We start from the raw sequence: 24,713 nt of genomic DNA, 5'->3' as shown, positions 1-24,713 counted from the left end.
CTCAAACATCCCCCCTTTCACTATCTTGCCTTCTCTAAATCCAGTTATCTCTCTGCTCTCATGATGATGATGATGACCGTTACATATCTCTTCCATCTTAACAGTACTGCTTGCTATTTCCTCTTTTTTTCGTCAGAATGTGATGCTTTGAGCTAGCAGTCAGAATTAAGTGTAAACTGACATGTTGACATATTTGTGTAAAATGTCAATAAGACGGATTGTATTGTCTTTAATAAGCATTTGGTTTTCCACAGAAAAGTGTTGTAAAATTTAAATAATCATAATTATTATTATGATGATGAGCGGATCTAGAAAAGCATCATTACATAAACTCCTGCTAAAAAAACGTTTCTTTTTCTTATTCCTCTGAAGAATCTCCAAGAACATCCCCACCACTAAGGATGTGGAACCGCTGCTAGAGATCGATGGAGATATCCGCAGCTTTGAGGTCTTCCTGTCTTCCAGGACCCCCGTTCTTGCTGCCAGAGATGTGGATATGTTCCTGCCCTGCACCGTCAACCTGGACCCAAAACTAAGAGAGATCATAGCAGGTTCATACATACTCAGTGTTTGTACAGATGGGTGAAAACATGAAGGAAAAAACTGCATAAAATGTCTTAGTAAGGTTTGGGCCGCCAGAGCAGCTTCAGTGCACCTTGATAGATTTCACAAGTATCCAAGGCTCCACTGCAGGGATTAACATTCTTCCAAAAGATATTCCCTCATTTGGTTCTTTGATGATGGGGTTGGACTGTGCCGAATAATACATAAAATGTGTTTTATTTGGTTGAGATCTGGTGACTGCGAAGACCACCATCTATTTAGCATGGTTTATTCTGACCTTAGACACAGCAATTTGACAAAAAAACCTTAATACAAGTTACAACTCTATTGTTTTTCCCAAAGCTTTTAACCACATCTCATGGCCTTCCTTAACGAAGGGATGTGGCCGAATTGTCATGGATATGATTTTGTTGCTATCATGTGACAACAAAAAACAACTAAACCATCTCTGTGACAACAACAATAAGTTGGACCTAAGAGTGACCTATCTTCAGTATGGAAGTCATAGCCATTATTATTATTATTATTATTATTATAATTATTATTTACATTTAGCTTCATTGTTCATTTATCCTTACAGATCGACTTTTACTAAATCCAATAATTTTTTTTGTTTTCTAATCTTTAACATACCCTCTTTCCATGTAAATCTACAGGGGTACATTAAAAAACAGCTCTAATTCAAAACTGAGGCATGCCATTCTTCTAAAAAAAGACAGACGTTTTCAGTTGTGTAAAATCGAATGGTTATTTTTAGAAACCGTTAAGATCCCACTAATTAAAAATCTTAAAGTGCCCATATTATGAAAAAATCACTTTTTCTGGGATTTGGGGTGTTATGTTGTGTCTCTGGTGCTTCCACACACATACAAACTTTGAAAAAAATCCATCCATGGTGTTTAGAGTGAGATACAGTTTCTGAATGTGTCCTGCCTTCAGTCTCTGGGTGAGCTGTTCAAAATCGGCACGGCTTGTGACGTCACAAGCCGAAACGAGCAGGCTAACCGCAACCATTAGCTCGTTAGCATGCTAACGCTAATGCTAACGCTAGCATGCTACCTCGTTCTCAATAGCAAAGCACTGCTACAACACACACAAGTTCACCATAATCTACAAAAGAACTACTTACATGTGCGCCCTCATTTAGAAGTCTCCCAGCTAATCCTGCCTTGTAACTGACCAAAGTTGTAGAAACAGCCTCTTTTACTGTCTATGGAGCTAGCTAGCTGACATGATCTACATCTGAGCTACTGCACATGTGCAGTGCAATCAAAGATAGTACAGAAGAAGAAGAAGAAAAGAGGTCTCACTCTGTAGCTAAAACAGAGACCAGGTGAAAAGAGGATCTGCAGCAGTGAGCGAGAGCACTGCAGTACAACAAAAATAAGGTGTTTTTTGAAAATTAAACCATGTAAACCTATTCTGGTACAACCTTAAAATACAATTATGAACCTGAAAATGTGCATAATATGGCTGCTTTAACATGCGGTGAAAACAGATAGATAGATAGATAGATATTAACTGGTATTTCTTTTGTTCAAAAACAAAAAAAAAGCATTTAAGTGTAGAACTAATTCTTTTGTCTACGTTTTTTTTGGGTTAGCTAAAGATGACATTGTTCTCACGCTTTCAATTTGCCAGCATGATGAGGAGTGTGCGCATATACTGTACTGTTTGTTTTTTGTGTGCTAGAGAGAACAAGGTTAATTGTACAGTTTTGTCTAAAGTACATAAAAGGGTTGAGTATACAATAGCATGGAGAAACAAAGAACTGTCTTCTATGTGATGTGTTGAATTCAGTGCCAGCTCATTTGGCAGTTACATTACTCATAACATTGCAGCAGGGTCTGCTCTAAAATCGCCCACTGCAGGGGCTCTCAGAAACCCACAGCTCGCTTCTCATTTCCAAACAATCAAATGTCGAGCAAGTTTCCACTACAGCACTGTAGGATCAAGATTCATCTCGCTGTCACCAATCGGCCTCCACTGCTGCACCAAATCTCACAGTTCGCAGTTAAAGTGACGCAATAGTGCATCAGTATTAAACTGTAAGCCAGAGCGGTGCTTTTGCTACCGTACGTTAGCGTCCATACAGCCTAATACAGGAGTGTCAATGACGCCTAGTGTGAAACTGCTGCATCATAGTGTTATGAGACCACAGAAAACACTCACACACACAAAGTCTGTTCCATTGAGCTACAGTTGAGTCATGGGGGCACAGCTGACCAAGCTCTACAACCAGACGTCCAGTCTGTAAGTCCAGTGCTCCTGTCTCAAAAGTGGGTAGGTGTTTATATGTATCCACGGAACGTGTGTGTGTGTGTGTGTGTGTGTGTGTGTGTGTGTGTGTGTGTGTTTGTGTGTTTGTGTGTGTGTGTGTGTGTGTGTTTTCACCTTTAGGCGTGTCCCCAGGGAGCGGAAGGTGACCAATGCTCTTACCAAGTCATCCCGCTCTCTCCACTCCCTCCGTGGCTAGTCGGTACTTGGTGCCCGGTGTCCTGTGGCCAGCCAGTGGGCAGTGCTCTCAGCGATACCCGCCCATTAGCCTGACTCACATCATAAGGCCCCCATTGTGTTCTCAGGCTGGATTGGGTCTCACTCAGCGTGTCATTCAGCAGCCACTTGTATAACCAGGAGACATTCTGGTGCCTGCTTCTGTGTCTGGTTGTTACTTTCTTGCCAGCCATACAGAGCCACTCTGTTCTGTCTCCGGGCTTATTTAACTTTAATTTGGGAGGTTTTACCAAAGCTCCTTCCTCTGCGCCTACTCCACTCCTCTCAAAGTCAAATTGATTTATGCGAGAACAATTGTGGCAAAGTACTTAAACGAAAGTGTCTATGAGTTCACATGGTCTGCTTTGTTTGTTTACATGGGTGAATTGATTTGTCAGGGACAGCGAGGGCCTTCATGTGCCAGAATCATCACGTGGCTGGCATATCATTAGGAAAAGACAGAATATCAGCCCGCTTGCTGATTTGTGAACAAACTGAGTAATATAAATCAAAGTGAGAATGAAATTCACAGTTGACGATCGTTGTAATCGTAATGTCTGCGCTTGTTTTCTCTCCAGCGTTTAGTTGTTTGATTGTCTTGGACTGTTTTGGATAAGGAGAACGTGTTCAGGAACAACCTTCTCGTTGTATTCTCTACAGTGCTTCAAGAAACAGTTGCTGTCGTGTATGTCAATTGTTTGATATGTTTTTTTCTCTGTGGATTCACAACGGTCTATACTTTCTTGAAGATGATGAAATAAAGCAAAATTATTGATGCGTGGGTGGATCTGAAGGGTCTTTATAGTCATAGCCAAGATTTGATCATCAGCATCGCAGATAAACACTCTCCCTCTCTTGTTCTCCCCCCCCCGGCTCTGTCCTCTCTTAGATGTGCGGGCGGCCAGGGAGCAGATGCACATGGGAGGAGTGACCTATCCCACGCTGCCCCTGCAAGACGCGGTGCCACGTCCCCAGTCAGGTTATGGCCAGCACTTGGCCGCCTGCTCCCCGGCGGGCTCCTTCGCCGGATCCCTGCCTCCTCAGCCTCACAGTGCTTACTTCAGTGGGATGACTGGCCCTCAACACCCCTTCTACAACCGGGTGAGACAGGAAAGGGATAATCAGTCCTTCTACTTTTTAGAAACCATCAAGTGTCCATATTAATGTAGGAAAAGCCCAAGTGAGAAAATGATCATGATAATCTAAAAATAAACGAAGTAAATAAAATTGGAATCGCTGGCCACTATCTAACAGCGACAGAAGGAACCGTTCCTGCCACCTGAGTGACACCCACTGATCCCCAAAACCACAAACAACCACACTGTTTTTAAAAAGGCCCTTTCTGAGTTTAGCTGCTCAGTCCTCCTAACATTATCATTATGTAGCATTGCATTGACCCACTTGGCAGTTACACCTGAATAAATTGTGCAGTAAACAGCTATTTGAATGTACCATATGACCATGTTTTTAAATAACCCACACCTCACTTTACTGAGAAAGAATGAGAAAGTTAGCATTAGTGTATTTTCCCTGCAGCATTTTTGTTTACATGTGCCTGACCTCCCTCATATGATTTTCATTTTATTTTAACCTCTCCTCTCCCCATCCTCTTCTCCACATTCCTTCCTTTCCCCTCATAGCCTTATTTCCCCCATCATGTGTATCAACAGCCACGGCCTTACTCCCACCATTACCCCTCATCCTCGTGCCCCTCCATTAAACCTAAGGACAACACCAATGGAGGACTTGTAAGTAAATAAGTAGTGCTAGATCCATCTGATGTGTACCTCTTATCTCACACTAGATAGTAGTAGTATTTATAATATGCAGCAACATTGTTTCTGTGGTTGAAAGTTTAAATTATTAGTAGTGCTCTCATGGCTCTCTTGTCAGTTATTTTCTTTTTAACAGTTACTCAGTGTTTCTTAACAGTACCTGTTAAAGGACATATTGTTCCATTTTTATTATTCTTTATATAACTATAATTAAACTTACAAAGCAAGACTTATGTTTAGGATATAGTGCTATTATCGCAATAATATTAATATGCTATCAGGTCCATTGTATCGACCTGCAGCAAGCGCCTCTTTCCTCCTTACCCTTGTCTCCCTTTCCTCAGTGTGATGTCATATGTTTTACTTTTATATTTCACCTCCTGATGATTTTAACATCACCCTGTTTGCCTCTGTGCCCAACCATTGTCCAGCTCTTGATGCTGGTGGTATTTCTCGGTTTGTGAGCCCAGGGTGAAGCAGTGAAAGATTATTCCATAAATTGAGTGGTAATGAACTCAACCTTTCTCTCTATACAATCTTGTCTCCATTCTGTGCCCATGTCAGGATGTTATTGCAGAGGATGCCAGAGAAAGCCTCCCCTCCTGTCCCTCTGATCCTAGCCTGGTAACATTTAGTTATAGCTGTGAAGCACTACGGATATGCAAATATGCAACCAGTCCTACATTTTCTGCCTGTTGACAAACCTCATTTGTCATTTTTTCTGTTGCATGTGTAAAACGCACGCCTATATGTTTGACAGACAACTTATTTTGTTGCTGTGGTTTAAAAAAAGCTGAGAGAACAAATATAGACTGTCACACTCGCTGCTGGCTGCAGAATGCTTACATTAAATGTCTGGTGTGACTACGACCGACCTCTAAGCATCAAGAGTGTTTCATTTTGTCACATGCAGCATAAGTAAATATATTATGCTGAATGAAGTTCACTCTGATGTTGGCATAGTTAGCCGTTCCCATTCTCTTATAAATGGAAATGAAAGTGTTTTGGTAATCCACTTCAGGAATACATGGAGTTGCACTGACAATAACTGAATCTCTACACCCAGATATTCACACATTTTAAGAGAGATCAGCCACTATTGGAACAATTTGATGATAACACTACTCAGGAGATTTCTGCTCCACAAAGCCACTTATCAGGGCGCTGCCAGCAAGCATTTAAAGGAGCTGTTTGAAAGATTTAAATATAGATTACTATGTAATGTTCCTTCCGTTCTCCATCTGTATTTTTGTGTCTTTTACATTTTTGCTTCAATCCTACTCCTTTTCTTAAAACCATTGCTGTGTTTAATTTTTCCAGCCTTTTTTGTTCCACTTATCTTCCCTTACGCTTTTGTTTCCTTTTCTATAAAGTATAAATTTCCGTAGTTTCAACCCATTCTGGCTTTTATATTAACATTAGCCCATCTTATCCCCCTTTTGGTTCACACTTGATCTCTTTGTGTAGTGTTCACATGTGCCTGTATTTTTGCAAATCTGTCAATGTGGATGTGTGTGTGCACACTCACTCATTTGTGTGAGACTTTGGATATGTAAGCGGGCCGAGCCCAGTGTAATTGCTTGGCTGATATAAGTGTGAGTATGGATTCCTTGGGCTGCCGGGATTATCATCAGAGCAACTGTTGGGGCTGGCAACACACACACACACACAGACACAGACACAGACACTGACAATGAGCCCAGCGCTGGTAGAGCTTATCTCCTTACCAAGACGCTTCCTCCCTCACAGAGCTCTGTTTCCTCTTCCCCATCCTTCTGCCCAGCCCTGAGCTCAGCCCAGCTGTAATTACAGTCTTATCATTCACACACACAGGGAGGGTTCACACAAACACACGCAGACACACCCGCAGACATTTACGCTTTCGCTCACGTTCTTAGAACACACGCTTGCAGTCTAAATCGAGGAGTCATATTCAAGGCCTTCCCTGAATTGAAACTTCTGCTTTTTGAGAGTGAGAGATGTTTCATTTTCTTTCTGGGTCTTTCTCTATGTTTCTGTTTCTCTCTCTGTCTCGTCCACAATCCCTCCTGTAGGCAAAGCTTATGACCACAAAAGCCTGCTGACTCCAGCGAAAACAAAATCTCTGTGTGTAATAATTGTACTTCCAATAGCCTCTTCTTTTCCAGTCTAACATGCGGCTGCTGTAAAGGAGCCGTCTCCTCTCCTGCTGCGAGACAGATAAATGTCTGTCTGCTCTGTTGTCAATGTCTCTCCTGTCCCCTGATGATGAGTTCAATATGTGTGCTAGTGTCTTTCTGTTTGTCTGTCTTTTCTGTCTTCATTTCTGCCTCTGCACCCATCCCCCCCTTTTTTTTTTACAGGTACAGTCATACCGTTAATAATGTCTGTGTGTATTTTTGTCTGACTATATGTCCGTCTGCTTTGTCTCCTTATCAAGCATTTAAAGTCGCTGCCTTACAAACTAAAGCAGGTATACCTTTGGTTTCATGGCTACTTTCATCTCCACATTCAACCCTTTACTCCATCTTCCATGTATCTCTACCTCATTTCTAACACACTGGTTCAATACTACTAAGCATGCTGTAGAAATATATTAGAGGCTCATCACTTGGAAGTAAATGCAAAACACAACCTCACGTCCTGTATTAGTTTAGTAGATTCACTAACATAGTTTCATTCTAAAGTAAATCCTCTACCTTGTGGACATTAACAGTAGCTTAACTCCCTGAGTGCCGGTCTTCATCCTCCTGCCCACTAATACAAAAAGTTGGTGGTTAGTATTGTGTACTCTGTTGTGTGAGCTGTTGTTGTTTTTTTGGCCAATAACCACTTACAGTCCAGCTAAGCTCTGCTCTTCTCTCCCTCGAAACCAGAAACAAAGCCAGGGAGCTTAGTCTGAAGCCATGTCTTAATGGTGTTAATAGCCGAGAGAGAGAGCAAAGATGACGAGGGAGGTAGTAGGAGGGAGAAGAGAAACAGAGTGATGGAAAAAAAGAGTAGGAGGTCAGTGCAGTAGGCTGAGAGGGAAGGAATGTGAGAGAGAGGAAGGAAAGGACGGAGGGAGGGACGGACAAGAGTGAGGGCTCATAAAAACAAGCAGAACCAGAGGGAGAGGGGTGAGTGAAGAAATGGTGGAGGATGGATGAGGTTGGTTTACATGTTGGCTATCTGTGAGGCCTCAGACAGCATCAACAGGCCACCGGCATTAGTCACATCAAGCCTCGTAGCTGTTTGGCGGCCGCCACTTCAGTGTGCCTCGGCTTAACAGCAGCTCACAGACTTACAGACTCCATCCCTTAAGTGTTGTGCACTCGCTCTACATGCTTATATATACACTGAGAAAAAGAATAAGAGCAGGTAACATTGTATTTGGATAGGTTGGCAGCTTTGCTTACTTTTACACTTACACTGTGTGACTGATGGAGAGAATTACTGTGTGGGATTGTGGTTTTGCACCTCTGTGTTCCTCACAGTAACAGGCCTGCACGTCTCTTTGCCAGGGATTGTTGCTCATTTTGCCCTAATCATGTGTTAGGAGTGATGAGTTGATCTAACTGAGTGCGTGAGTTTGCCCTGGTAACCTTAACTCGCAAAAACAATGAATAGTTGTTTATATTCTAATTGTGTGTGTGTGTGTGTGTGTGTGTGTGTGTGTGTGTGTGTGTGTAGGTCTCTCCTGCGGTCCTGCTTAGCTCTATGAACACAGATGCAGTGTGTGAGCGTCTCAGACAGATAGATGGAATCGACTCTAGCATGCTGCCACAGTACACCTCCACCATCAAGAAGGTACGTCGGTCAATATCAATCAAAATTGGATCTATTTTCTGATACTTTCTAGTGTATGTTTTCTTTTCATACTCATCGTGTGGCTTCTTTTCCTCATGCAGTTCCTTCTACGCTGCCTCCCTAGTTTGATTGTTTTTTGGCCCGCTGCAACTTTGCACATGTGAATAAAGTTAATCAATCAGTGGACAAACCAGTCAGTCCCTTCCCTGTCCATTGCAGGCTAATATAAATGGTCGAGTGCTGTCTCAATGCAACCTGGACGAGCTGAAGAAAGAGATGGAGATGAACTTTGGCGACTGGCAGCTCTTCAGGGGAATGGTGAGACTAACTTTCTCTTCTGGGGAGTCTTTAATTGCCTCACTGTCTTTAATATTGTTGCTATGGGCATTAATAAAATGTTATAAATAGGATCGATGTTTTGTTTGTTGTTTCATATCAAAAGAAGTGGGCCATCGGTAGACATAATTAATAAAGCAAGCATCAGTCCACCAACAACAATCACTAATGACTCCTTCATCACTCTAGAGTCCTGAAATAGATTTATAATTGCATACATTCTCGTCCCTCTGTGATACTTTACAGACACTGAGCACTGCCAGGGCCCTCCCGTTGATATATGTCAGCTCTTGTTTATTCCAAAAGAAGCAAGACAGCATCTCGTAATACGACATCTTGTGCTGCACTGAGACATTGGGATGGAGATTTTATAATCCGTATTACGAGAAACTAGACAGTCAGCCAGGAGTCCAGTCGGCTGAGCCGGGGCTGAAATCACTTACACATGTAGCCGGCTCCACTTCATCAGATGTCTCTGTGCTCCTAATACCAAACCAGAGCCCTGGATTGGTCGTGTTTTACCGGAGATCCAATGCAGAGCTCTTGTAGGAGCAGCTGGAAAGTGCTGTGGCCTTACAGCTCTGTGCACTAACCAGTGTTGTGTTGCCAGGACGCAGCCAGCACAGACATCTGGTTCAAGATGGCTGACTGATATGTGGATGAAGGGAGGTTTTGTCGAGGAGGAGTGGACAGCTGAATAGCTCTACTTAAGCAACAGCTCACTCTCACAAGCACATGTTTTTGTTGTTGCTGTCTAACATACTTGTTTTGTATGTCACATGTCATCTATGTGGCCTGAAACAAAAAGTAAAATGACGCGTCAATCTGAAGTAGTGAATTGTAATGTCTCTCCCAGGTGATGGAACAACGGCATGCTGAAAGCCAGGCTCTGCTTCAAGATGAGTCCCGAGCTGCTAGCGAGCAGGGCAGTAGCGTGCAACACGGGGAGCCCAGCAGGCACTCCGGGGGGGTCCAGCATGAAGCGGCGGCCTTCAGCCTCAACCTCAGCTTCGAAGAGCTCAGCGGAGTGGGGCTGGAGGAACCTCCAAGACACAGCAACAACTCGCACTGGCCGGTCAGTCTTCCTGTCAGGAGCTTAGTGTGAATGTGCCACCAACAGAAGATGGGATCAGACAGACGTTGACTGTGTGTATGCATGTGGATGCACATTATATCCACCCATATAAACAGGCAAAGAGATAAGCGCCATTAAAGTTGCTGGTGTAAGCATACGTGTGAGCGTGTAACACTCGCAAATGCACCCCAAACTGTCACATGGCCACAAGTCCTCTGCACCAAGCCAGTGTGTTGGTGACCTCACTGGTTTCACATTAATGTGGTTTTGAGTGAGAAATGAGCATGGAGGAAGCTTATGGTGCTCTTGAACATTGCAGAATTAAAAATACACACACACTGCAGTGCACCAAAAGGTGTCAAGGTGCCCCGTTTGTTATTTTCACATTCCCTATTCCTAATTTGCTAAATCTCTGAGACACGAGAAAACACTCACACATAGACAGCTGGCTCTGCTGCTATTTTATATGATCTCACTTTGAAATCGTTTTCAAATTCAAATCATCCAACACCGAAAACACACCTCAGCTTTCATTGCCACTCCGTCTGCGACCTTTGCCATTAACTTTTTCACTGTATTCAAATCTAATGTTCTGAATGTTTCATTGGTTTTTGATGTAATTATAGCATATTTAAGTGCCGCATTTTTATATTTATTATATTCAGGTGTCAATTCAGGGACTCAGCCCATAACCATAATTCAGGGACTCAGTCACACTCCTTATTTACTTTTATAATAAATATATTCCTCAACAAACTCACGTTTGCACACCAATCCAACATTTTCTCGTTTTGTCAGGTGGTGAATCTCCACACCTCAAGCATGTCCAGCCTCAACTCTCAGGAATCCTCTAATGACATCTGCAAGCTGACAGACAAGCAGCAGGCTGAGTATCACGATGCCTACAGGGAGTACATCTCTCAGATGGCCCAGCTGGAGATGTCCGGCGGTGGAGGAAAGAGGCCTGTACAGCCCCACCCTGGACAATTCCTTCAGGCTGCCAGCTCAGAGGACAAAGGGGTGGGTGGACAGTCACAAGTACACTGTTGAGTTTTTGCCATCACATCACTGACAGCATAAATAGTGTAGAAGCTCCCGCTGTCAGATTACAGTGTGGTAACTGTTGTCATTAACTTGTGTAGACATAGTTTCTTAACCTGTATGTTACGTCTTTCTTAAACTTGTGTTTTTAAATGTTGTATTCCTCTGGCTTGTGCAACGGCAAAAGTCTTATTCTGGGCTGTGAAAGGGGAGATCACTGCTTCTTGCATTTCTTAATTATTGGCTTATAGTCTTTGTTTCTCTTGGCACATAAAGGAGAGACAGGAATCCCCTCTTCAGAGGCCTCTTGGCCAATAGCATAAGATACTGTTTTATTCATGTTCTTCTCATTGAATGTGATTCCCTCTCCTCAGGCCAAAGAAGGAGCTGACCAAGACAGCCGCAAGTCCTTCACCAAGAGAAGCTCCAAGACAAGCGATGTCACGGACTTCCCCTCAGGGACTGATGCCCAGCCTCTTGACCCCATCAGTGAAGAGGATGAGAAGCTGGACCACGGCACATCATCTAGGACTCCAGGCACTAGGAAGAAGGGAGCCGGGTCATTGTACCACAAGCTGCCCAACGATGAAGACTCTGGCCCAGAAGAAGCGGACAACACCACACCTCTCCTCCACCAAGAAGCTAGAGCTCTGTTCTCCTACTGCGGCTCCCAGCCCACTGGGCTGCTGACCAAGCCTGGCTACCTCAGCGAAATCATCCTGGATAAGAAGGACTCGTCCGACTCAGGGATGCGCTCCAGTGACAGCTCCTCAGACCGCTCTCTGGAGGAGGCCGAAGGAGACAGCGAGAGAGAAGCACTGAAGCCCAGCCTGATCGAGCTGGAGCTGGAGGGCCTGGTGAAGAAGAGAGGCCTCCTCCCCAGCAGCCTGAGCGGCCTGCAGGACGCGGCAGTGGCCCGCATGTCCATCTGCTCCGAGGCTCCATCCGAAGCCAGCCTAATGGCCAGCAGCCCAGATGACGTGTGGCCGTCCAGCGGGGTCAGCAACCTCAACTGCAGCGCCAGCAACAGCACCCTTAACAACAACTCAAACAGCCCTGACGACACCACCACCAACACTAACACCAACAACAGTCATCAGCAGCCGGCTAACATCACAGGCACAGCGTCCACTACCTCCTCATCCAGCATCGACGTCTCGCCAGCTGTCATCATCACCCCCGGCAGCAGCAGCACTGACAACACCACAACTGCCGCCATCCACAACCAGAACCTTCGCACCATCAGCCTGGGAGATGAGCGGGAGAGTGTCCTCTGACAAGCTGATCGTTATTCTGACAAGGGTCACGTAGACTGTTGTTCTTGATGTTGTTGCTGACATTATTATACTGTTGGTGTTGTGACGTGTTTCAAAGAATTAGAATAGATATGTGTTCTACTGTTAGAAAAGGAAATGTGCTGAGTGTTGCTGTGAATCAAGAGTAGTGCATTCAAAAGCTGTAATTAGTTGGTTAGTAAAAAAAAAAAAAATCACCTTTATCAAAACAATTACAAATCTAAAGATATTCATAATTACGATTGGAATTTGTACCAGAAATGTTTCATTCTGGTCAAATTGGGATTGCTTTAGCTGTCCCAATGCGTTTGGATAATTGATGTTTGATATCGTTGTTGTGTGAATGTGGTGCTGTTATCAAAATAGTGTGTCTAGTGATAAAATGTTACATGTTGTGGACATGCGTTACATAAAAAGAAGTGTTTTTCAAAAAATGTAGTCACGACTGAAAAAGCTCTGTGTTACTCAGGACTTTTGTCTCAGACGTGGTGCTGTTGTGTGGTAGTTACACTATTTCAAATAGATAGCAGCGTAGACAGAGGTGCAGTGTGTCGTTGGCAGTTTCTGTGTTAAAAGAAGTGCATGCACAAGTCTCCAAAGGGGTGATTGTCCATTCCAAAGTTCATTGTGAAATGCTGTTCTGTGAATCAATAAACATTTTGCTATGTCGACCCTTAAAATGAATCTCATGTTGTCTTTTTTTTTTTCCTTGCAGGAAAACCTCCTGCCTGAGGAGAAGCCTCAGTGGATTTGGACTTGGATTAAGCTTGTAAATAAATCAGAATATTTAAACTAACCTACAGCAATTTAATATTTTACCTAATGCAGTTGAACAGAAGAAGAGAGGGTGACATTTATGGGGAGGGCGTCACTGACAGGATTTATATTCTCCGATAGATGGCGCACTCTCCATACAAACGTGCTGCAGGCTGGTGTCACGGACACTGCCTGTCGGTATAATAATCTACTGAAGGTAACAACTTCAGCTCAGTGACTCAACGTGGGGTGCGTGGACCTGCGGGGGTCGTCTGGTGAGGTTTTTGAGGTACTTTCGCATTTAACTAAAGCAATATTAAGTTTACATATAAATGACTCCTACAGCTTATAGGCCACATTTAATCAAGAAAGATTCCATAAAGTGGTCCCTGGGGTACAATCATTTTATAGGGGTCCATAGCTTAGTTGGCGGGCCTGTGTTGTGAATATATTTGAGAAGCCATGCTGTATTTTAGGAAGGAGATGATTGACAGTTGGGGTTTCACTTCAGGGTTATTACCTCTTACCATAGACATCTAAGCCTTTGATAGCACCGTTACAGTAGGCTACAGTGCGCACTGCTTTTATACTACTTTAGAGTGTTTAAGACTGTCACCCACTAGAATATTTGTTAGAAGTTGAATTATCCAAGCAGTACATCCCACCATCGCTTGGTCCACTGTTCATATTACCTGGTCATTTTTTTTACTGGCAACAAGCAGCAACGTTTTACGTTTATTGTCACCAGGTGCTTCCACTACTTTTTTTTTAATCATCTGATGAAGTCAAACATTTGACACCAGTGCTATTTGGTTTAAGAGGTGTAACGTTATTAGGCAACCTTTAGGAATAACGAAAGGCAACACAGGCCCAAACAAGTTACTGACTATCTCTGGTAGGCTAATGGGTTGAATATTACTGTTGGGATCAGAAACGCATCGCCGGCCTAGTTTCACCTCAAGTTAAATTTCCATAATTTTCCAGTTTTTTTTTTTTTTTTTTTTTAACAGTCTACAGCCCAGTGCTTTAATGGCTCAGCCTGTCACGCTAAACCATTTAATCCTATTGATTTTACATAGCATGTGAAAAAGTAAAAGTGCAGCCTTAAATAAGCGTTTGCAACTGTGTGCCTCCAGGCCGTGCTGACGGTGTGTTTTAGACTATTATAGGTCACATACTGCAGGTCTGATCACGCTTTGTTGTGGGATCTGTTTTGAAGTGCGTTAGTTCACTGTACATACTGTACACACGGTCATGTCCTACTTCTATAGAATATCAGATGGATTCACAGCTGGGAAACGGATTTTACGCACACGTTTGAGGTCTTCTGAACCATTGAATTATCATTCTTTCCCCACCCACCCCAAATGAAACATGTTCCAAGTTGCGTTTTTGATTTATTTTGTATAAAAAAAAGGTACAATTTACATTACTTTTATAAAAAGTTTCAGCATAATTAAGTACAACATTACACTTTTGCAGAAGTTTCAAATTCCTGCAACTATACAAGATAAACTCCCGATAAGAGTTCACATGGTTTCATTCTTTACTTTTTTTTTTTTTTTTTTTTTTTTAAAACAACGTCCAGTCCTTCATGTGCCAACAATTCTGACAAGACAAGACTAAACTTTTTACAGTAACTAACCAAGTTGTCTTTTCTATTCACGTTCCCACCTCCGCAAAAAAAGCGAAGACTTCAACAAGGAGAGGGACAGGGGTGGGGGGGGGGGGAAGGAATAATCCTTGTGACAATAATCTCGTTTTTCCCTCCCACTGTCGGGAATATAGCGCGCCTTCCATTTCCAGAAAGGACCCACAAATTAAAAAAAAAAAAAAAAAAAAGTCTTAAGTTAAATAATGAAGTGTCCAAACAGAAAACACATCACATAAGATTGTCCCATAATAAGCAAAAGTCTCTTGATTTCAGCGTCAGAAGAAAAAGAAAAAAATCCAGGCCTGGAGGACAGAGGTTGGAGAGGGGAAAGTCCTGCTCCCCAGGTCCTGTGTGTGTGTGTGTGTGTGTGTGTGTGTGTGTGTGTGTGTGTGTGTGTGTGTGTGTGTGTGTGTGTGTGTGTGTGTGTGTGTGTGTGTGTGTGTATGTGTTTTGCGTCTTGACCAAACACCTGCAAAAGATTGAGAAAGAGAGGCGTGTTTAGAAAATGCAAACAGGGCAGAGATCCGGACAGACTGGCGCCAGGGAGGAAGCCACAGTTTTTAACATTTAACCAAACACTCCCAATACTAAGCAAACCCTGCGCTCCAGATGTACACACACAGAGAGAGAAGGGGGGACGCACACACGCACGTTTCGCACAACTTCAGCCTACAATCTGGGGAAGAATCAGCGTAATTGCAGCTCAGCTGGCGCCTACCCACTTCTTGTACCAATTATGTGCAGACATCGTATAGTAGCAGTAATCCAAACAGCCATTATTTTTCCTGTTGCAGATGCTCTTCATTATAGACACAAGAGGGTATAATACAACCCTGACGACAGCTACTTATATACAGTAACCCAAGCAGCCTGGAGCGAATATATCCTCCATTCCAGAAAACTCCAATGCAAAATTTGCGCCAGCAAAATGTTTTAAGACACAGATGAGTCACATAATTATTCAACCTTCCTGACACATTACAGTTCTGATCTGAAGGAGTCACATGCTGTGATCTTTTTGTCCGAGATACGGCTCTGCTACAATGATAACAAAAATAATCATATATGATAGAATTTGGATTAAAGTCAAGCCAACTGTCCGCGTCTGGTCATAACTGCCGCCCCCAGTGATGCAGCGCATTCTCATGCAAAACATATTGGGACCATTACAGCAACGTGAGACGTCAACCACATTAGCAGGAAACAAATGGATTGGTAAATGGTAATTCTAGCCCATTCTGCTCCAGCAGACTGAGAGACAGGCTGTAGCGGAGCCTAAAAGCCCTGGACAGAATGCAGCAGCAGACATGAGGACAGCCTACTTACCGCTTTAACGATGCAGAGTCCGGCTGTCATCTGTCATCAGCTCTGATGGCAACTCCGGGGACTGAAAACAAACAAACAGACCAAATGTTATTTCTTTACACAGCATCCGATCGAGGTGTCTGGCGTTGCACACAGTGTTATGTAGGTCGAATCGCTTCCTCATCTCATTCTGTACAAAAGAAAAAAACATGCCATTTTCTTTTCCAACAAGCCATTTTGTGCGAGTTACGCATAGGCTACAAAGGCGCACTGGCTACGCGCACAAATAAAAAATAAAAAATATATATCTTCCACAAAACACCAGACTGTCGTTTCCCAATCAGGAATCTTGTTTAGCTACAGTGTAATTACCTGTAATGACAAGATGCTGATATCTGTGTTGAGGGTGGTCAGAGGGGTCCTGGATGGAGCCTGCCCCGGCCGCGCAGGGTGATGCAGGCTGGTTAGTGCGACACTGGAGTCCAGCGCAATCTGCAGGTCCAGGATGTAGTCGATGACATGCTGCAGGATTTCCATCTTGCTGACGTTCTTGTTCTGGGGGATGCTGGGCACCAGCTCCTTCAGCTTGGAGTAGCAGTCGTTCATGTTGTACAGCAGGCTGAGCGGGTCATCCACCGGGGTCTTGCTCCGAGAGATTCCCAAGGAGTGCTCTGATAAATTCGCGTTGGTTTTCCGGAAGGACCGCACGGGGCTTATTGCTTTCATTTTGTCAGTGTTAAGTTAGGCGAGAGGGGTTGAGTGTGTCGATATCTTGCTTCTTTAAGGTCCTGTTTTTTGCCAGACGATCAGCGATCAGACTGGATTACCAAGTTGTCAGTGTGGTTTATATAGGCAGCAGGCTGGGCATGCGAAACAGGCGGGTCAAACGCACTGATTGGACAAGAAAACCGTGTCACTCAACGCCTTTTAGCTCTACTATTGGCTCTTCATGTTAAAATCCCTCCCCTTCTCCGCCGTGTTACCAGTGGCAACGCATGTTGGAGGCGGAACACAGAGGGCGCTTCAGCAGCTCCGGTGGGCAATTTGGAAAATTAAGCTCTTACCTGTTTCTGATCAAGAAATTAATGATTCGCATGGCTGTCAATTGACTATGGGCATGGTGTGAGCACGCGCCAAATACCTTTTGCCTACACGATTTAAATGTGATCTTTTTGGTAAAGATCAAGCAGAAATTGCATTTGGAAAAATGTAGACTACTTACAATTATTATTCAGAATAGAATTTAAATAGACTACGTGTACGACAGTTTATGTACGAGAGTTTATGTCTGATAACTTAGCCTATTTTACAAACAGAACTATTTTATATAGTCAGCCATCACTCATTCTGCTATTTAGTTGACGGGGTTGGAGGTGTAGAGCAGTGATGATATCAGGCGCGTGTGATGATTCTTAATTCACTCCAGCCCGGACCGGTGTGAAGGCACGTTACTGATAACAAACTGAGAGTGAAATGTTTGAATGGCCAACTGAAACAGCATGAGAAAATCAAGCCTGGGGATCTATTTGAGTTTAGCCTATGTGGTAATGCTTGTCTGAAATATATGATAGCCTATATATATAGCCTACATTTAGTAATTTGACGCACTTTAGGATTGTCTATTCTTTATTCACCATCACCAGTGGTGTCTCAGATTAACCACAGTGAAGTGTATTCAGTGTGATCTGTCACAATGTTAATGGTGTGGAAAGACTGATCAAAAATAAATAAATGTTCAGGAGTTGACGGACAACTTTTAATGCATTGTTGTTCACAGTTCAGCCTTATAACAAATCTAACAATTGTAGTGCTGTAAGGTTTTGTCTAGCCTACTCCATGTGTAGTTTTACCCAACGCAGCCATATGTATGTAGGCTATACCCTTATGTTTTTAAGTTGCTGTGCGTATAAATGCATCAGTTAAGGTCCCGTGCACTTCAGTGTTAATTGTCACCTGAGTATGTTGTGTGTCAAAGTTAATTTAGTCATGGCCTACAAATGTGGCTTTCATATCTGAGCACGTGAAGAGGTGATTAACTACTATTGACACTTTAATGTTTTCTGAATGAGCCATTTGTTTGTAGGAATTACACGCTCCATTCTTCAGCTGGAAGTGTTGGGGGGGGGCTGTGTGATGCTGCACTAACTAATTGCCCCCAGGGGCAGTTGTGGACTGTTGTGATGTGCTCAATGTTTTTTCTTTGTGGATTACATTTCCTCTGTTTTTTAAAAGGGCGAGGAGAGGGTCACTGTTAACATTCGGGATGGAGAGAGACTTGAAAGAGGAAAGTATGATTATTTTGATGTTTGTTTTTTTATTTATTTAATGTTTTTTTTATTTTTGCAGGACAATTGATCTGAAAGACACAAACAAGGAAATCCTAAAAGCCGAAGTAATCCTAATGGACAAAAGGAGACGCAGTTTGGAGTGCACAGCCTGCAGAGGCAGGTAGGAGCTTTATAAAAAAGCAAGCTGTTCGTCCCTATATCATTGTGAGCAGCAGAGATGGGCTAGAGAATGAAAGTTGCTCTAACCTAGCCTATATTATAATCTATATAATAATAATAATAATAATAATAATAATAATAATAATAATAATAAGATGATGATTTTGCGTCCTAGTCGCAGCAAATGTCAGTGAAATGTTTTACAGTGTTTTACAAAAATGCAGCAAAACACCATCTGTGTCATTGTTTTTACGCGCGGGTTCTATTCACCAGGCAGGGACAGCTTCTCCTTCAGCTGTCTGGCGATCCTGTTTAATGCATTTTTAATATAACTCCTGCAGTCTGTGTCCACATCTGGTGCAATAGGATTTTTCCATTTTCTCCCCGTCTTTCTTTCGCTCCCACAGCTGTGTAGGCTACATATCGCACGGCGCCTCTGACTGATGACTGACAGGTAGGTGATAAATTGGCGCAAGAGCACGTCGGTGCAAAGCCGAGCGAACCTCCAGCTCCAGCTCCACCAGCAGCAGCAGCAGCAGCCTCTCCCCTACCTCTCGTCTTCCCTGTTTCTCTTTTCCTCCTTCTCTTCCCTCTCTCTCTCGCTCTCGCTCTCGCTCTCTCTCTCTCTCTCTCTCTCTCTCTCTCTCTGGAGCAGACTCTCTGGCGCCGGCGCCGTGACGTCACCCCATTCACTGCAGCCCTCGAGCCAGCCCTCGCGGCGCCGCTGAGGCGGTTTCCATGGAGACGGGGTTTCGGGGTTGTCAATCAGAGGTGGTTCTCAGCTGATCAACCCGGGGGCCGGCCGGGGAAGTTTTGGCACAGGGTCGCTGCGGGTTTCTTCTTCGGTGGTGGCCGGCCACATTTAGGCTACTCAAGGCTACTGTAGGCCTCCACATGTGATAGCCCTCCTTGTAGCCTACTTAACTTACAATTCAGAGGAAAATATTAGGCTATATTTTTTCACCCCATTACAGAAATAGCTAGTTCCTGTTACTTCACAGATACCTAAAATACGATGATCTCATAAAATATAATGAGCTCCGCGTCACATATGTAACAGTAGGCTACTTACACCTTCGTGCATCAGTAATAATCTATTAATTTAATATGTATCCTCATAGTAGCTACAACACTCGCATGGACCTTCAGTGGATTTTGGAGAGTCATTTTTAATGTAAGACTTTTACTTGTAGCCTAATAGAGTTATACATGGCAGTATAATATTGCTACTTGTAAAGGATCTGAATGCTTCCTCCACCAATTAAAGCCACAACTTCCTTACTTTTATTAATGTCATAGCCTAATCTTTACTTTATGGTGCCAAATTAATGGCATGTTATTTTTTGTTTTGTCTTTAGCCCTGTCAGTCAGTTTGGGTTTGAGAATGAGTCTTTATTAAGATTCAAGATTTACAGTGAAACGTGGAAGAAACATCATTAATAAGTCTATCGCTGGAAAAAAAAAGTTTCAAATTAGTTTTTAAAGGGTTGAAATTTGAGAAAAGGGTTAATTAGCCTAAATTATCTAAAGTTTGGCTCCAAGAACATAGTACTTTTATGGTGAAGCTGTAGCCTAGGCTACTGTACGTTTTTACTCCACTTGTTTATTAAGGGAAGACTCGATCAGACATGTTGTAGATTAGGCTATACTATGGTGAGCGGGTGAGATATTTGTTTCCAGATGTTTCAGTATTATGACCTCAGTTAAACTTGACCATTTATGCTGTCAAAGTTCATGAATGGCTAGTCAATGTATTTATAAGCCTTGCAAACTACAGGGGCGAGAAGTTGGAAAACAAAGGTTTGTGAACACAGCCAAACTTTTCCCATGCAGCCCACGCACAAGTAAAGAGCTACAAGTCATTTTTCAAGTTTCTTTTGCCCTTCCAAGTCTCAAAGGCATTCCTCAGTCGCATTGAACAAATACAAGCCTCCGTGCCTCCCCTTCTCCTCCCGGCCACCATTAGTTTGGGTTCAGGAGATAAGGTTTAAAGACAACAAAGCGGAGCTGCCAACCGGCTGAAGAGCGCCGTGCAGCCTCGGCGTCGGACTGTCTGCACTCCGGTCAACTTGTTGATCCTCCGCCCTACAGCTGCACTTCACACATTCTTCCAGCAAATATTAGGCTGATTTTCAAATCAAAACTATTTTATGACAGAAAATACTAAGAAACTAACTTTTTGCGTGACCTGTCCTAAAGTTAAACGCCATCTGACACAGTATAGTACAGAATAATAAAATAAGACTAACCCCATACGCCTCAAAATGCTGATGTGAAACGTTTACTGTAGGAAACAAGGTACCAGACGAATCATATCACAGAAACTAGCCTAGTACGAACCGTGCAGATTAAAAACATCAAAAAAAGTGCGATTAAGTCGCATTGAACGTGCTGAGAGCAAACACCTTCAAGTCCCTACCAGTTCTAAAGATGTCGAGTCGAGTTGTTTTTCACTTAATTTGAACTCACTGCTTTGATTTAAAGACTTTTTATTTCCCAACCCTGCTGTACAAACCGCGTATTATTACACAAAATACATTGAATTCCGCTTGTTTCACAGTCCGTGTCCTTCGAAGTAATAACAGCCGAGTACCGCAATTCACTGGTTTACTCTCCACCGTCCAAAAGTACTGAAAAGTCTCGGTCTTCTCCGCCGGGCTGCCACGCGCCTGTCGCGTGGAGGAGTGTACACATCAAAGAGTGGCGCAGTGACTCTTGAAGCAGCGTCGACCCTATGGGGCGTGGTCTCCTGTTGTACACCCCCAAACAGCAGTGATGTGGTGTCACGGGGGGGGGGGTGAACTGTTGAACTGTGATCTCCACTGGGTGAACATGCAGCTGAAATACCTCCAACAAAATCTGACTTTATATTACATTCATTGGTGTTAAGGTTCTAAACTAAAATTATTTTCATGATCAATTAATCAGCCAATCCGTTTTTTGATTAATCGGGTCATTTTTATGTCTATAAAATCTCATAGAATAGTACAAGAAAAATGCCAATTATAATGTCCTAGAGCCCAAGTATCTTCAGATTCCTTGTTTAATCAAAACAATGCTCTAAAATCCAAAGATATTTAGTTTACTACCATAGACATACAAATTACTAACAAGAGGCAAATCCTCATATGAGAAGCTGTAACCAGAGAATGTTTGACACAAATTAACTGATTATCAAAATAGTTGCTGATTCATTTTCTGTTGATGGACTTATTGATTATTTGACTACACCTTTCAGCTCTGCTGCAGTCACACACAAAAACATCTGAAAGTTATTAGTTTAGCAGTCAACATTCATAACTTCGTTAGTGTGAAATAATGAAGTTCAGATCTCTGCAGGTAGTCTGAGTGTTATTGGACACATTTTATGATCATTAAAAGCTCTCTGTAACAACCACAATCACAAATTCAGCACAAGTTCATCTGTTTGGAATGTGTTCTTTTCAAGGTAGAAAGTAGCTCTGATTCAATCAGTCTTTGGCCTTGACTAAAATACATCTGGTCGGTCACTGTCTTCCTCTCTGTCCACCTACTGCCTCTCTTCAGTCTCTCCTGTGGTCCAGATGGGACGCTCTTTGCTCTCTGAGCAACAGCCATCGAGGCCTGGCTCTACTGTAAAGTCTACTGAGAGGCTGCAGCAGGCACACGGGCAGGCAGGAAGCACTGGGAGAGATGGATGAATGGATGGGAAAGATGAGGTGGCCAGATTGGACCGGGAGACAAAGGCACCATGGCTGCCCGAGTGCCTTCCAGGCTGGTCGTTGAGTGGCCACTCCAAGCCTCCCTGGAGGCTGGCCCTCCTCTGCCCCGCACACACCACTCCTCCACAACACACAGCTGGCTGCAGGGGATGAGACAGGAGGGGAAGAATGGAGGTGGACAGCTGAGCCATGGAAATATATATAATGCTGTACCCCATATAGCATTAAATATAATGTAGACAACTACATCTAATGTAAACAGCTATATCCCATATAATGTAGACAACTCAAACAACTAGTCATCCAAAGTTGTTAAAAATCAACTCTTTTTGCGTTACAGTTGAACCACTCAGATCTTTTGGCCAGTGTGACAACCACCAACCAGTTGGCAGTGTGGAAAAGTTGGCTGCCGTTTAACTTTTGGGCAATATTGCCCGTTGGCATACAATCACACGCTAACATTGCTATGTCGCCCACCTATCACGGTGGCACAGCTGTCACTGCAGCTAGCAGTCTGTACCCCAGTAATCAGATATCTGCATATCTCCACTTTCACACAGGGAGTTTGAGAGTGTGGTTACTAGTCGAAGGCACTGTCAGAAGATGATTGTTGAAATCAGATTTGTTTTGATGCAGCAGGGAGAAAACCGTGGAGTCTTTTCTGTCACAGAGTTATATGTTGCAGAAAATGATCAACATTAGCATTTGGTGTTAATGACCACTGAGTCAGTTACTGCATGGATGTGACAGGTGCAGTAACAATATAATGTCACTTTACTGGGCCTTTCCTTGTCATCTCTTACAGAAGCTTCAGTGAGCAAATTAATGACATTGGTGTCGTTTCAATCTCAGTATGCAGGCAGTCAGGTTCCTCTATTCCAAGGGGAATTGAGAATGTATGAGACCTGAAACTAGCTTCTGATACCACCTTGGCCTAAGACTTCTTGGATTCTGTGGTAACACTGTTGTGTGTGTGTGTGTGTGTGTGTGTGTGTGTGTGTGTGTGTGCATGTGTGTGTCTTGAAGACTGTGTGCGTCAAAAGGTCCACTCGGAGGTTACATTTCATTTCAGGGAGCTTCACCCTTGCAGATGTCATTGATCACTGTCCTTTCATAGTTTTTGAATTTAAGACCAAAACAAAGAGTGCATATAAATATGATGCAATTAAAAGTTCATTCTTGACTTTTGAACGGTTAGACAAAACCATCTCACCACAAGGTTGCTATTCTTGAGCTTTCGATCGTATCTTCCTCAGCAGACTTCAGTTCAATAATGACCAAAATGGACGAGAAGTACATAAAGTGCTCTGAAAATTTGGACATTTGTATTTCTGCAATTCCATAGACTGGCTCAACAGATGTACATGTCCCACCCCTTCCACTAACTTCGCTATCTATTTTGCAGTGGTCCCCATTGCTGCATCTGGGGATTAGCGCTGCCCACGACGGTTGTGATTGGTTTATAGAAATACAAACAAGCCATAGCATTTTTTTTTAGATAAGCAGTAGACCATACTCCAGCGCTGATACATCGCTGTGGTGATAGGACTGGCAATGCAAGACTAACAATTCCATGACAACCGGGAAAACTTCATCAGCCAAGGAACATCATGCGTGATGGCTCTGGAACAGTCAACTATGCTAGCAAGCTAACGTTAAGTTTGTCAGTTAGCTCAATACATTAGGTTAGCAACAGTTAAACCTGGCAGTTCCTGAGTGTGATTATTTAGTGATATTGTGTGGTCCCCCCATTTTAATTTAGTGATGCATGGTCCTCTTAGTAGGCTCTTATGTTATAATTAGGCTAAGTTTTAATTTATGAAGGGCCTTAAATTATAGCCTGGTTGACACCAGACCCTTCTCAAAGCAAATCTCAAATTTGCCGGAAGTTCGTCAGGGTTTTCCCAGGCTACTTAAATTACTGTTTGGGTCCTGATCCTCAACCAGTGCAGACAGAACAGAGCAGGAACATAAGAGGACAACATTTAGGTCTGAGCTCTCCAACTCAGCAGAACTCAGTTTCCTTCTGCTGTACAGTATCTCTTTACTGCAGCAGAGCCCACTTCCTTATAACTCTAAAGCCTCTGACCAAAGTCATCTCGCTCTTACTCAATCTTTATCTATTTATACAGCACAGATGGAAGAGAGAGTTAATGTAGGAAACACAGTCTTTTCTGTGAAAGCAGAGAACAGGTCAGTCGTGTATGATTCATTGCTCCGTCCTATGCCATCGCTGACCACCCATGCTTGTGTTGTTTCCACTGAGGTAAATTATGTGTCTGGTGTTTGGGGAAAGGCTGCACCATAGGCTATAAGCTGCTAGGTGCTGCCATAACAAATCATATTCTGATGTAATATGGGGGCTGGAGAGGAGTGTGCACACATTCATAACTCCTCAAGATATTTTTGAAAAAGATTAAATAACAGAAAAAGCTATAGTTTCTTTTTTTCTGCTTTTGTATCTATGCTAAAATAGTATGTCAAAATCCCAAAGCATTTTCTG

The 24,713-nt window shown here is 43.1% G+C and overlaps 2 protein-coding genes across 9 annotated transcripts in view; one reads left to right on the top strand and one right to left on the bottom strand.

Moving 5' to 3' along the window:
* kidins220a (kinase D-interacting substrate 220a) overlaps positions 1-13,027 on the top strand; it is a 47,495-nt gene extending 34,468 nt beyond the window's left edge. For 2 of the 8 annotated variants that reach the window (XM_031279282.2, XM_031279283.2), the window contains exons 24-32: positions 373-551; positions 3,947-4,158; positions 4,698-4,805; positions 5,397-5,456; positions 8,484-8,600; positions 8,820-8,918; positions 9,793-10,011; positions 10,810-11,031; positions 11,427-12,329. In XM_031279282.2, coding sequence (XP_031135142.1) covers positions 373-551; positions 3,947-4,158; positions 4,698-4,805; positions 5,397-5,456; positions 8,484-8,600; positions 8,820-8,918; positions 9,793-10,011; positions 10,810-11,031; positions 11,427-12,329 — 2,119 coding nt within the window. Of the gene's footprint in view, positions 1-372; positions 552-3,946; positions 4,159-4,697; positions 4,806-5,396; positions 5,457-7,251; positions 7,285-8,483; positions 8,601-8,819; positions 8,919-9,792; positions 10,012-10,809; positions 11,032-11,426 lie in introns of all 8 variants that reach the window. The other 6 variants (XM_031279288.2, XM_035994389.1, XM_031279284.2 and 3 more) reach the window with 6 other exon arrangements.
* A 1,460-nt stretch (positions 13,028-14,487) lies between these two features.
* Positions 14,488-16,893, bottom strand: id2a (inhibitor of DNA binding 2a). Its single transcript, XM_031279289.2, has 3 exons — positions 16,435-16,893; positions 16,084-16,144; positions 14,488-15,226 (listed from the first exon to the last, which is right to left on the bottom strand). The coding sequence occupies exons 1-2, from the start codon at positions 16,786-16,788 to the stop codon at positions 16,088-16,090; spliced, it is 411 nt and encodes a 136-aa protein (XP_031135149.1). The 5' UTR covers positions 16,789-16,893; the 3' UTR covers positions 14,488-15,226; positions 16,084-16,087.
* Positions 16,894-24,713: the final 7,820 nt, after the last annotated feature.

This window comes from Sander lucioperca, chromosome 18 (genome assembly GCF_008315115.2).
Source record: "Sander lucioperca isolate FBNREF2018 chromosome 18, SLUC_FBN_1.2, whole genome shotgun sequence".
NCBI lineage: Eukaryota > Metazoa > Chordata > Actinopteri > Perciformes > Percidae > Sander > Sander lucioperca.
The sequence above is the reverse complement of the archived record's forward strand: the minus strand, read 5'-3'. Positions and strand labels throughout refer to the sequence as shown.